The sequence below is a fragment of the Emydura macquarii genome, unplaced genomic scaffold, assembly GCF_026122565.2.
Source record: "Emydura macquarii macquarii isolate MOO-44397 ecotype Brisbane River unplaced genomic scaffold, CSIRO-AGI_Emac_v2 contig_2404, whole genome shotgun sequence".
In the NCBI taxonomy this organism is placed as follows: domain Eukaryota; kingdom Metazoa; phylum Chordata; order Testudines; family Chelidae; genus Emydura; species Emydura macquarii.
The window spans coordinates 16,264-27,948 of NW_027132541.1; the positions used below are offsets into that span (position 1 = coordinate 16,264).

The 11,685-nt window shown below is 58.8% G+C and overlaps 1 protein-coding gene and 1 long non-coding RNA gene across 2 annotated transcripts; one reads left to right on the forward strand and one right to left on the reverse strand.

Moving 5' to 3' along the window:
* Positions 1 to 1,400: 1,400 nt before the first annotated feature.
* LOC137161907 (killer cell lectin-like receptor subfamily B member 1B allele B) lies at positions 1,401 to 5,991 on the forward strand. Its single transcript, XM_067561411.1, has 6 exons — positions 1,401 to 1,485; positions 2,401 to 2,499; positions 3,381 to 3,596; positions 4,508 to 4,662; positions 5,127 to 5,239; positions 5,868 to 5,991. Exons 1-6 carry the CDS (start codon positions 1,401 to 1,403, stop codon positions 5,989 to 5,991), a joined length of 792 nt encoding a protein of 263 aa, XP_067417512.1.
* Positions 5,992 to 7,870: 1,879 nt separating this feature from the next.
* On the reverse strand, positions 7,871 to 9,298 carry LOC137161908 (uncharacterized). Its single transcript, XR_010922206.1, has 3 exons — positions 9,198 to 9,298; positions 8,317 to 8,420; positions 7,871 to 8,096 (listed from the first exon to the last, which is right to left on the reverse strand). It is a non-coding gene; the product is annotated as an uncharacterized lncRNA (long non-coding RNA).
* Positions 9,299 to 11,685: the final 2,387 nt, after the last annotated feature.

The following is an 11,685-nucleotide window of genomic DNA, read 5'->3' on the forward strand; positions in this document are numbered from 1 at the left end:
TCCCCATTCCGCAGGTGGGGAAACTGAGGCACAGAGCGGGAACTTGACCTAGGTAGGGCTGCATGGAGAGTCAGCGGCAGAGCTAGGACTGACATCTCGACACCGGACCCCCAGCCTGGCTGCTCTGACCCACGAGACCCCACTCTGTGCCTAGAGCTAGGAGAGAACCCAGGAGTCCTGGCACCCAGCCCCCCAGCTCCAACCCCCCAGACCCCACTCCCCTCCCGGAACTGATGACAGTGCTGGTGCTACCATGAGATACCTGCCCCCGTCTCAGGGCCGTTGTCTCAGGCTCTCGGCAGACTCAGGCAGCGTTGCCGGGGCAGTGACGCTCGGGGCAGCTCTCAGAGCGACGGGCTCAGCCTCTCAGCAGACGGCCGTGCCAGTGGCCCACGGGAGCTGGGAGCTGCACTCGGGGCCGGGTCTACACGAGAGAGGTTTGTCGACACAAGTCAGCTTTTGTGGGCAAAGCAGCGCTGGTGCACACCCCACAGTCACCCCCGGCGACGAGACTGGCCTGTCTTTTCAACACAATAAACCCCCCTGGACGAGAGGTGTGGGGCTTTTGTTGGCAGAGCAGGGATGGAGGGGCTGTCACACGTGTCAATTTCATGGCTCTGCTAGAGAAGTGAAATTGACAAGTGGGGAAGGGGGCTGCCCTCCGGCTTGTGGGGCAGCCCCGGGGCTGGAGGGCTCCGAGCCAGGGTGCGGGCGGCTGCCGCTGCGAGCCCAGGACTCGGGCAAGCTGCGAGCGCCTGCTGCCCCGGCTGAGAGCCCGGGGGGTGGGTGGCTCTAACCCAGGGTGCAGGCGTCTGCCGCCCGCCTCTCAGCTGGGAGCTGGGACCGGCTTAGGACGTGGGACCAGGGAGTGTGGGGGGAAGGCAGCCCCCAGGGAGCGGAGCGCTGGGTCTCTCAGCTCCCCACACTGCCCCGCAGGTCGGTGGCAGGGCTTGGAGTGAAGACACATCCATTGCCGTGAGGTGAGCAGAGTCTGCATCAGCACCGCTGGCATTACAACACTGGCTGAAAGTCGGCGTAACACAGGTGCACAGATTGTCTAGTGTAGACACGGCCTCAGAGGCTGTAGTGATGGGGCAGAGACACCCCAGACAGACAGACGGAGCCCCTCACCCTGGGGTCAGGACAGCTGCAGCTGCACGGGGCTGGGGTGGCCATCGCCGGGGGCATGCAGCTGAGCCAGCGTCGGCCCCAGCAGGGAGACGCAGCTGAGAGCAGTGGGGCTGACCGGCTCCCCCGCCCCCCACACGTGCTGGGCAGTGACTCAGTTTCCTGTGCACTTTCACACCCCGGCCCCTCTCAGAGGCGTGTGTGCTTCCGCTCCAGCAGGAGGGTGGCCCTGCCCCACACCCGCTCCCCTGGTAGCTCCACTGCTGCTCTCTATGCAGGACGAGGAGGGTGACACGGGGCCGGACATGGGGCCCCAGAGGGGCAGCCTGGGCGGACCGTCCCCAGCTGGGAACCAAGGTAGTAACTGAAACCCCCCCCTCCCCTCCCCTGCTCTCCTTATCCATGGGGTCCATGTCCCAGCAGCAGGGTCCTGGCTGGCACTGCCGCACCAGGGAGGGGCCGGGGGGTTTACATGGAGCTGGATATTATTGGACAATAGACAGACTCAGGGGCTTGATCCTACAGACCCCTTCCTCCCCTCTGAACACGTGGCTCCCACACCGCTGCTCTAGCCCCCCAGACCCTGAATAAAACCCATGCATCTTGGAGTCCAGACAGCCTGCTCTCACCACTAAACCCCACTCCCCTCCCAAAGCTAGGGACAGAACCAGAGAGTCCTAATTCCCCCCCCTCTAACCACTAGACCCTCCTCCCCTCCCAGTGCTCGGGAGAGAACCCAGGAGTCCTGGCTCCCAGCCCTCTCCTCTAACCCACTCGCCCCCACTTCTCCCACCGACTCTCGTTACTGAATTAGTGGGATCACTCCCAGGATCCAGGGCTGCAGGAAAAGTCCCTATGGGTGGAGGAACCCAGCGGAGGCCTGAGATTTGTGGGGGCCGTCTAATTATGGGGGCTGGGCTGCAGAACTAGCCTGAGCTCACGACTGATGAGCTGCTGTGTGGGGAAGGGCGGACGAGCGGGTAGAGCCGGGACGTACGGTGCCTTCCCCAGCTAAGCCACAGACCCTGGATGACCGTGGACAAATCCCGTCATTTCTCAGGGCTGCAGCTCCCAGGCTGTAAAATGGGGATAACGACCCCCCCTTCAGCTATCTCGCTGTGAGCTGTCAGGGCAGGGTCTGTCTCTCGCCGTGTGTCTGTACAGCGCCTGGCACAATGGGGCCCTGATCTCAGCTGGGTGCTGTCAGTGAAATAGCCCACGATCCTTCCCCCCAGCCGCTGCTGACCCTGCGTCCCCCCCTCGCTGTTACAGCTCCTCCGCCTGCTCTCCGGAGGTACAGACACTGCTTTGTGGCGCTGGGTGCTGGGTGCATCGTTCTGGCCTTGGCTGTGATCGTGCTGAGCCGGGTGGGTAAGTGCCTGGGAACAGCCGGATGCGAAGTTGCCTGCGTCCCGGTCCCCGTGCCTAGATATTACTGCCAGACTCAGCGTGCCCCATGGCCGCTGTCTGAGTTCTGCCTGTGGAACACAGGATCAGGGCCGGTATATTTTATACGCACCCAGGGTCCCTCTAGTCCCCAGTCCCACACCCCTAGTCACAGCCCGGGGAAGTGTCTCGTAAACAAAATCGAGCCATCAGCCCCGGGGATACACTCAGAGCATCCAGGAGTGACAGCTTCACCCTGACAGGGCCGTGGTCCCTGTAATGCCCTTCTCGGGCTGTTAATGCAGCACCCGGCAGGATTGTTCTTGGCTCCAGCTGGTTTAAATGTTTCCAGGAGAAAAGTATCTTCACAGAAAAGCAGCCAAGAGCTTTGTCAGGGGCTGTAACCCTCCTGCTTCAGCGCATCAACCAACCGCTAACGGCTGGGCAGGGAGGGGCCTAGTCTGGGTCTCGCTACTTCCTCGGAAGCAGCTGGGGCTGTCTGCCCTTGGAGGTGGGATACCAGGTTAGATGGGCCCCAAGTCTGATCCAGTCGGGCAACCCCGATGCAGTCAGTTCGGGGGGCGTTTTGATGCTGAGAATGGGTGACAACACTGGCTGGGTTTGCAAAGGAGCCTAAGGGATTTAGGCACCTAATTCCCAGTGATTTCCCCTTGCCACGAGCTAGATACTTTTTAAGAACGTGCCCCTTCGGAGCTGCCCCGAAGCTCATCGGAGCCAGAGGAGAGGAGGCTGAACGGACTTGGGCCAGGCCTGGTGTCTCTGCACGACTCTCTGCTGGTGCTTTTACCCAGCAAACCCCGTAACATCGACCGGTCGCTCTCACTCAAACCGACACTGCTTTGCAGTTTCCAAGCTGGTGTCCGAGAAGGGACAGACCCCGGCAGCCCCCGAGAGCCACGGAGCTGGGAGCGGAGACACATCGACACCCCCTGGGAGCGGAGACACATCGACACCCCCTGGGAGCGGAGACACCTGCACAGCAGAATGCAGCGCCCGGCTGGAGCGTTTCCGATCCCAGCTGACCCCAATTCTGTGCCACCCGGCCCAGCCCGGCCCAGCAGGTAACCCCGGCTTGTGTGTCTCTGAGCTGCCCACTGCCCCGGGTGCTGCCCATGGAAACCCAGCTGCCGTCCCAGACCAGGGGCTGGAGCAGAGCAGGGACAGGCCACCCCCTGCTGGCTGCACCCACCTACCCCCCTCACCCCCAGCCCCGCTCGGTGCCCGTCTGTCACTGCAGCCGCCTTGGCTGGGGCTGGGCGTGGGGCTGGACCCAGACCGTGTGGGGCAGCGACATCTAGTGGCCGTGCCAGGTACACACAGGTGGGGACCCCACGGGCGGGTTTTGAAATAATCCAGCACCGGGATGGCCACGTTTGCAGAGCGGCGTCGGGTCCCAGCGGAGAGACTGTGTCATGTACTCACCGTCCCTCCCCATCCCCTGACAGCCCTGGGATCCCACTTCCTCTGCTGGGCTCCCCAGCCCCCGCCTCCCCTCCCCTCCCCCCCCCCCATATCCGGCTAGATTTCCACTAACACGTCTTCCGTTGTCCTAGCCCCTTCTAGGCCACCCTGGCCTGTAAAGAGGCTTTGCAATGGATGCAGCCACCCCATGAGACCCCCCCTGCACGGGCCTCCCTAGATGATGTGAAGCTGGGATAAAGGTCCTGCACCCACCCTACTCCCAGCCCCCTGTGTAGGGGGCAGACTGAGGGTGTGGCTAGAGCGCAGTGCACTATGGGTATTCTCTGCTTCCCAGGGCACACAAGGCAGCAATGGATAAGGCAGAGCAGCCCCGAGGCTGCTCTAACTGACACCAGGAGCCAGGCAGGGGCCCGCACAGCCCCAGATTTCAGGCAGCACAAAGGGAATTTAAACCCATTTTACCCCCATCCCCTGCCCCAGCCGCAGGAAGGGGGTGGCCGGGACTGAGGCCGGGGCACTCAGAGCATTAGTGATGCTTCTCTCTCTCCAGGGGGCTCCGGGTGCAAACTCTGCCCCTCAGACTGGCGGCTGCGCGGGGACAAGTGCTACTGGGTCTCCACAGGAAGTAAAACGTGGCGCGAGAGCCGCGCCGACTGCTCAGCGAGGGGGTCTCAGCTGCTGGTGATCCGGGACCGGGAGGAGCTGGTAAAGGGACGATAACATCCCGCTGGAGCTGCCCCTGCAGGGATGGGCCCTGGGAACAGAGGCCAAGGGGCTCATTCAGATACATTTTAGGGCTTGGATTTTTCACAGCTGCCTAGGGTGTTTGGACACTCCCTTCCCATTAATTGTTAATAGCAGGGTGTCCAAACCCCTTAGGCTGCTTCGACACACCCAGCCTACAGCACTAGCCCCGGGATCCGGCGATGGCAGCTTTAAGCCACCGTTAGCCTCCCCGTTCTGTGTGTGCCAAACGCAGCTCAGCTGGAAGGGAGGGGCTGGGTGTGAGAGAGCGAGGTATGTAAAGGGAGGGATGGACAGACAGCTGTGCATGGGGATTGCCAGACGGACACGACAGCCTGTAGTTGTGGGGCTGAGGTAGATGCAGACTTGGATGTGCAAGACCAGAGAGTTACACTCACCAGCTGCCTGTCGCACGCTCACTGCAGGAGTTCCTGAAGAACCTGACCCAAGGGTCAAAGAAGTTCTGGGTCGGACTGTCCGTCCCCTCCCCGCAGAAGGCCTGGGCCTGGCTGGACGGCTCCCGGCTGGATCTCACCCGGTGAGTGATTCCTTGAGTCAAACACTTTCCCTCCCCTCTGCGGGTGGAAGGGGCCGGGGGAGGTTTGGGGGAAGGTCGGGATCCCAGCGGGAGCCGGGCTCAGTGTCAGATGATGCTGGGACCCAGGAGGGGTGATGGGGAGCCCGGCTGAGAGGGGGGCTGGGCAGGAGCAGACAGAGCCGTGGGGCAGGGAGAGATTTGTGCATCCCCCAGCGTAGAGATGGTGGCTGGGCCAGGCTGGAGCAAAGGGGCCAGGCCAGAGCCCTGGGGATCCCCCGGCGTGTGGGGCAGGGGAGGAGGGGAGAACAGAGCAGCCAGGGAGGCAGGAGGGGACCGGGAGGGGCAGCGTCTGAACAGCCCAGTGGGGAGGTGACGCGGAACAGGAGAGGGGGATGGCCAGAGTCTAGCACAGCAGGAGGATGAGGATGGAGCAGATCCCTGGGATCTGGGCAGGGAGAGGCCGTTACAGACCCCGGCCAGGCCCCTGACAGCGGTGGAGGGGCAGCCCCCCAGGGCAGAGCTGGAGGAGAGGCCGGCCGCAGATCCTGTTAGAGCAGGGAAGAGCCGCCAGCGACTGAGTGTGATCGACCCACCCGCGCTGACAGGGGCCCTCTGCTTTGTCCTGCAGGTTCCCGGGGCTAGGCCAGGCTGAAGAGAACAGCTGTGGGACGGTGAAGGGGAATCAGATTCGTTCGGACAGCTGCAGCGCTGGATATCAGTGGATTTGCCAGCGAGATGCCGTCCTGCTCTGAGCAGGGTATGGCAGTGACCTCAGGGGGCTGCACCATTAGCCCCATTTCACCCCTGGGAAACCGAGACCCAGAAACTGACCGGCCCAAGGTCACATGGTGAACTGGTGGGAAATGGAATCCAGGCGTGCTGGTTCCCAGCCCCCATCCCTGTAACCCACTAGCCCCTCCCTCCTCACAGCGCTGGGGCCGTCGGGACTAAGGCTCTGCACAGTCAGGGGGAAATTTATCCCAGCTCCCCCGGCACTGGGAGAGAGAAATCTGCCCCGGGGCGGGTAAATCCGCACAGCTCCAGTGTCTTCAAGCTAGTGGCCAGCTGGGGATCCTGGCCCAGTGACTCCAGCCTCACGGGGTCCCAGAGCTCAGGCTCCAGCCATTAAACAGCCAGTGCCTTAGCCGAAGGCCACAGCAGCTGATCCAGGCCAGCCCCAGGTGCCGACCTGCCGTGTAGACACAGCCTTTGTGCTGCACTTTCCCCAGCTGTGAAACGTGGATGGTCCTGACCTTCCTTTGTGCCGCACGGTGAGATCTGCTGACAGCGATAGGTCAGAGGCAGTAGCAGTGGGGGTGCTGGCCCCTGGGGGGACCCATGCAGGAATTTTTTGGGACCCCCCCCATACTAAGACAAGTTCTTATCATAAAATGTGAGCAGGGGCCCCTGGAGCTGCTGCGCCCCTACAGAATCGCTTCGTTCGCTCCTGCCTGGCACCGGCTCCGCTGGTGATTATGATCATCACACGCACATTAAAGCTTCCTGTGAAACCGCCCAACCGCTGAGTGTGCTGCTTCTTGACGGGCCACGGAGCACAGAGATCCCTGGCTTGGGATTCAGGAGCCCTGGGGTATTCCTGCCTCTGACCCATCACGTGACTGTTGACACGGCATTTGCCTTCTCTGTGCCTCAGTTTCCCCTCCCAGCCTCTGTCCTTGCTATTTAGATTGTGAACTCCTTGGGGCAGAGCCTGGCTCACTGTGTGTCTGTGCAGAGCCCGGCCCAACGGGGCCCTGATCTCAGCTGGTGCCTAGAGCTGCTGCTGTCATACATGATGCTGGGCAGGGTGGTTGGGGCGTGTGTGCAACTGTTCACACTTTGTCTAAGCAGGAATTGATCCCGGGATTGTGCATGGCCAGAACGAACAGCCCAGCTGTGTGATCTCGCACAGTCCAGGGGCTCAGGACACACACGGTCTGTCCCAGGGAGGAGACATCACTGCTGAGCCCTGCCCTTTATAGGCAGAGACTAGAGAAAAACCTTCCCCCATCAGTGCCCTTCTCTTAGAGAACATCACCCCCCATGGGCTGAGTTTCCCCTCCATGGGGCAGCCCCTCCCCAGCAGGCAGAGGGGAAGACGAGGACACAGCTGGGGGCTGATCTCCTTCCAGTTTCCACCTCAACAGATTCCCTTCCCTGTGCCAGTGCGGGAGCCTGGGCTTTTGTACCCGGCTTCCTCTTCCTCCAGCCCTGACGGACAGGGCAGTTGCCTGTGCTAGCGTATGGATAGTGTGTGTGTAAGTGGGGGATGGTCCCATCACTGTGGGGAACTTTCCAGTCTCATACATGACCCCAGTGGAGTTGGCTAGTGAAAGGATCTGAATCCTCGCTCCCCCTCCCTTTACCCAGAGGCCGGCCTGACCTCGAGGGCTCCCCTCCCACTCTCCTGTGGGGTGGGGTCCCTGGAACCCCAACAAGGCTGGGCCCAGGATTCCTGGGGGCCTCAACCCCCAGCCTTGTCTGGGTCACTTAGCTCAGGGGCTTGGGTACTCCCACTCCGGGGGGCTCTCCCTGCACTAGACATTTTCCTGACCCACTGATCGATGCGTATGGTTCAAAGCAAATGGAATTTATTAAATGCTGCAGGGACAGAGAGAGTCAGACCCCTGCTTTGATGGTGGTCACACCCCACCCAGGCGCTAGGGGGCAGGGCCCTTCTCCCCAGCGTTGTCCCCATTGGGGTCATGCTCCCCCTCGAGGTTATGGTCACTTTGCTTTGCCTTCCGTTTTCTCCGCTCATTTGCTGCAGATCCAGCATTGCTTTTTGGAGCAGCTGGAACTGGAAATACTGTTGCCGTTAATAAAAGCACACGTTTCTGCTCCTGCTATTGGAAACCTGCAACAGCAACAAATACATAATTTTGAAAAAAAGCCTACACAACCATTAGATCAGTTTCACCTAGCAGTGAGAATCCAGCCCTGAGCAAGTCACTCAAGGTAGGAACTAAACCCAAATTCCCCAAGTTACAGCCCAGGACCTTAACCCCAGGGCCAGTCTTCCATTTTAAATGGGAGCTGCAGCATTCACTGAGTTAACAGAACTGAGAGGGACTCACCAGTTGTTGAATTCGGTGCCGTTGGTCCATTTCCAGGGCTGGCCCGGTTCCCTGTGGAGGCCGATCCAATAGTCAGAGGGGCCTTTATAGCGCATCATGAAATCCTGTGTTACCAAAATAAAAATCAATGTGCATTACACACCATGGCAGGTGGGCACCAGATTCTCTGAGCTGCTACGCAGGGTGCTGGGCAGGTGGTCAGGGCTGGGAATTCTACACCAAGAAATGACAATCCAGACTCACAGACAACACCCACCCGCTCCATGAACTACAGGGAAATCAGCCCAGGTGTGGACATCATGCTAAGACTAGTCTGTTGTTGTTAGCAGAGCTGGCGGGAGATTTTCCATCAAAATATTTCTGTGACGGAAAGTGTGTTTTCTGCAAAAATGAATTTTTCCAAAGGTAAGTGTTAATTTTGCTGACATTTTTCAATTTTCCATTTTCCAATTGTTTCAGCGCAGTTCAACATCAGTCTGTAGCCAGCTGAGCTACCAGGGTACCTCATGGGAGCTGTAGTTCGGGTGCCTCCTACCTCCATTCTCCTCTATGAGTTGGTTCCCCCAGACTACATCTCCTATAATGCACCATAATTTTCCTATTGGCTGAGCTACCTGGTGCATCATGGGAGATGTAGTCCAGCCAGGGACCCTGGCACACAGAAGTGAATGGGGGCAAAAAACAACCAAACTACAACTCCCACGAAGAATCACAGACAATGTTGAATGTTGAACCAGGCTGAAACAAAACACTCAGCTGATCTGGGCTGTAGAAGTGGCGGTGGGAAGTTGCCCTAAATTCAAGCAGCAGCTGGGGCCATGTCAGCCCTAGGACAAACCCAGCATAAAATTGCCTTTGTCACCCTGTCCTGTGCAGCTCACCATTTCCTGCTGGGTGTCGATCCCAGCCAAGGAGGCCCCGAATGCAGAGCAGTTGCTCTGGCTGGAGGTCCAGTTCGCTTCATCCTGAGAGAAATAGTAACACTTCCCTAGGTACCCGACCCAGCTGTCTGGACATGGCTTATGTTGCATTGCTGTGGATGAGAAAGTAACAGGGTCAGAGATTTGCTCTTCTCCCTCTGCGGCCATGGGAACAAGTCCTTCAGTGACACCACAACAGGGAACACCGTGCATGCACACAGACACATACACATGCACACATAGAGTCTCCACAGTGGAAGGTGGAGTTTGTACCTAACCCTGTTTCCCTTTTCCAGCCCGTCTCATTTGCTGCGGCTCCAATTTTGCCTGCTGCCAGACGCTGCCGTTGAGACACCTGATTGCACCTGCACAACAGGTACTTCGGCACCTGCATGGCCAGGGCTGGTCTGGGGGGAAGGACACCAGGGCCGGGTGTTGTGGGCACAAAATTATGCTTTCTAAAGCAGGCCCAGGGGTGAGGCCACTTATGATATTCGTAGAGTGGCGTTTTAGCCACCAGCCAGGTGTGCAAGGCGCTGCCCATTCTCGGGATGGACGACTCATCATTCTGCTCGCTGCTTTTAGCCGTTTTAGCCTTTGCAATAAACACAGACTAACCGGGCAGCTGGGAGAGTGGGGGTGACACGGTGACTCGCAGCCCTGGGTAACCAGCTGTGTTCAGGTGACATGGCAGCACCAGCCAATAGCCAGTGGGAGCTGGGCACTGGGGGTGGGGAAAGCCCAGAGAAAAGCCCAGGGCTCAGCAGAGTCTGATGTGACTATTGCAGCAGGGCTGGGCTGTGGGGGTGGAGGGGAGAAGAAGGCTGGTGGGATTGTGACTTTTCCAGCACTGAATGTAAGACACCGAGACGGGGTCACTGCGGGCTCCAGACTCAACTGGCGGGACAAACTTGCCGATGCCGATGCCGATGCCGATGCCTATGCCAATGCCGATGCCGATGAGAACTCTCCAGTGATGACTTGCCCATGCTTTTAAGCAACACAGCAAACCTGCTGTAGAAAAAGCCGTTAATGCTCAGCTGGGGCGACAGCAGGAGGGCTGGGCCCTGCGACCGTGAACAGCATCAGCTGGAGCTGCTTTAAAATCAGGATATTTTGCAGATGCAGCAAGAAGTTGAGAGGACGAAGGGCAATTTTTCATCCCAATGTGCTGTGACGCTTGATGTGGGGTCTGCCCAGCGCCCCTGAGTCCGGCGCTTCCCTCAGCAGTCAGCCCTCGCCGTATCCTATGGCCCTGGCTGGGCCCAGGGGGTCCTCACCCCTTCTCTGGGCAGAGCTTTGGCTGTCCCAGCTGTGGCCGGCGGGGGTGTCCCAGCCCACCCTCTACTTCAGACACCAGCCCAGGGCCCTGCTGGCAGCAGCCTCCCGCTGCCGGCTCCCCTAGACCACTACAGACTTTTCCCTGGGCTGCTCCCCCACGCTGCCCCCCCCGGGCTTTAGCAGTCACCCTCCTGGTAGTGGCAGCTTTCCCCAACCATGGGTCTGTCCCTCTCGTCCTTCTGCTCTGCTTCCTTCAGCTCCAAACTCCCCCAGCCTCTGACTGGAGCAAGAGCTTTGAACAGGTCTTAGGTGGGGCCTTAATTAACCCCAGCTGGTTTCATTGACCTTAGGTTACCCCTTCCCAACTGGCCGGGAACAGGGCTCTGACTAATCTGAGGCTCACATATCTGCCGGCAGGAGCAGTGGGCGCTGGCCGGGGTTCTCTGCTCAGTGTCCCCTTCCAGGACCCTCTGTTTCACCCTTTAACCCTCATGCCCCATCCTGTTTTTTCATTAGTTGTCTCCACCAATCAGTTGTGTCCTGGGCTCAGTGACTCCTCCCCTTAGGCTGGGGGAGGGGCCTTTAGCAGTGGCCCGCCCACTTCCCGGACTACAAATATGTGACTCTTCCATAGCCACTTGGCCAAACCTTATCACACCAAATAAGAGGAAAGTCTCCACCCCCCCCCCTTTTTTTGTATTTTTTGTTTCCAGAGATTTCCCCTGCCCAGTGAAAATGTTTCCAATGAAAAAATGTTTATATAAAAAGGAAGAGAATGGGGGCGGGGGAGGGGGGAGCAGACCCTGAAATTTTAAATACAAAATTGATTCTTCTCCTATTTTCAAACACAAAATTGCCCCCAAAACAAAAATGTTTCCATCTGAAATGAAGGTTTGCATTACTTCACCTTGAAACCCTGAAAAATTTGAACAAAAAAAAAGTTGTGGGGAAAAATGGTCCTGTTCAAAAAATCATTTTCCACCCAGAAGATGTTGATGGAAATGTGACCAGCCTGTCTAGCACTGAAGGAGGAAGTGGAGTGAAGATGTAGGGATTTCAGCAGGGATCTCGGGATCTAAAGACACAGACGGCTCTTGTCTGAGCTAACGGCTTTCAGCCTGTGGTCTGCAGAATCCTGGGAGTCTGCAAACTGGGTCTAGGATTTGTA

Coding starts and splice junctions, on each gene's coding strand:
- LOC137161907 (XM_067561411.1), top strand. CDS start 1,401: ATGCAGGACGAGGAGGGTGACACGGGGCCGGACATGGGGCCCCAGAGG. Junction 1,486..2,400: donor GTCCCCAGCTGGGAACCAAG/GTAGTAACTGAA, acceptor TCGCTGTTACAG/CTCCTCCGCCTGCTCTCCGG. Junction 4,663..5,126: donor TCCGGGACCGGGAGGAGCTG/GTAAAGGGACGA, acceptor CGCTCACTGCAG/GAGTTCCTGAAGAACCTGAC.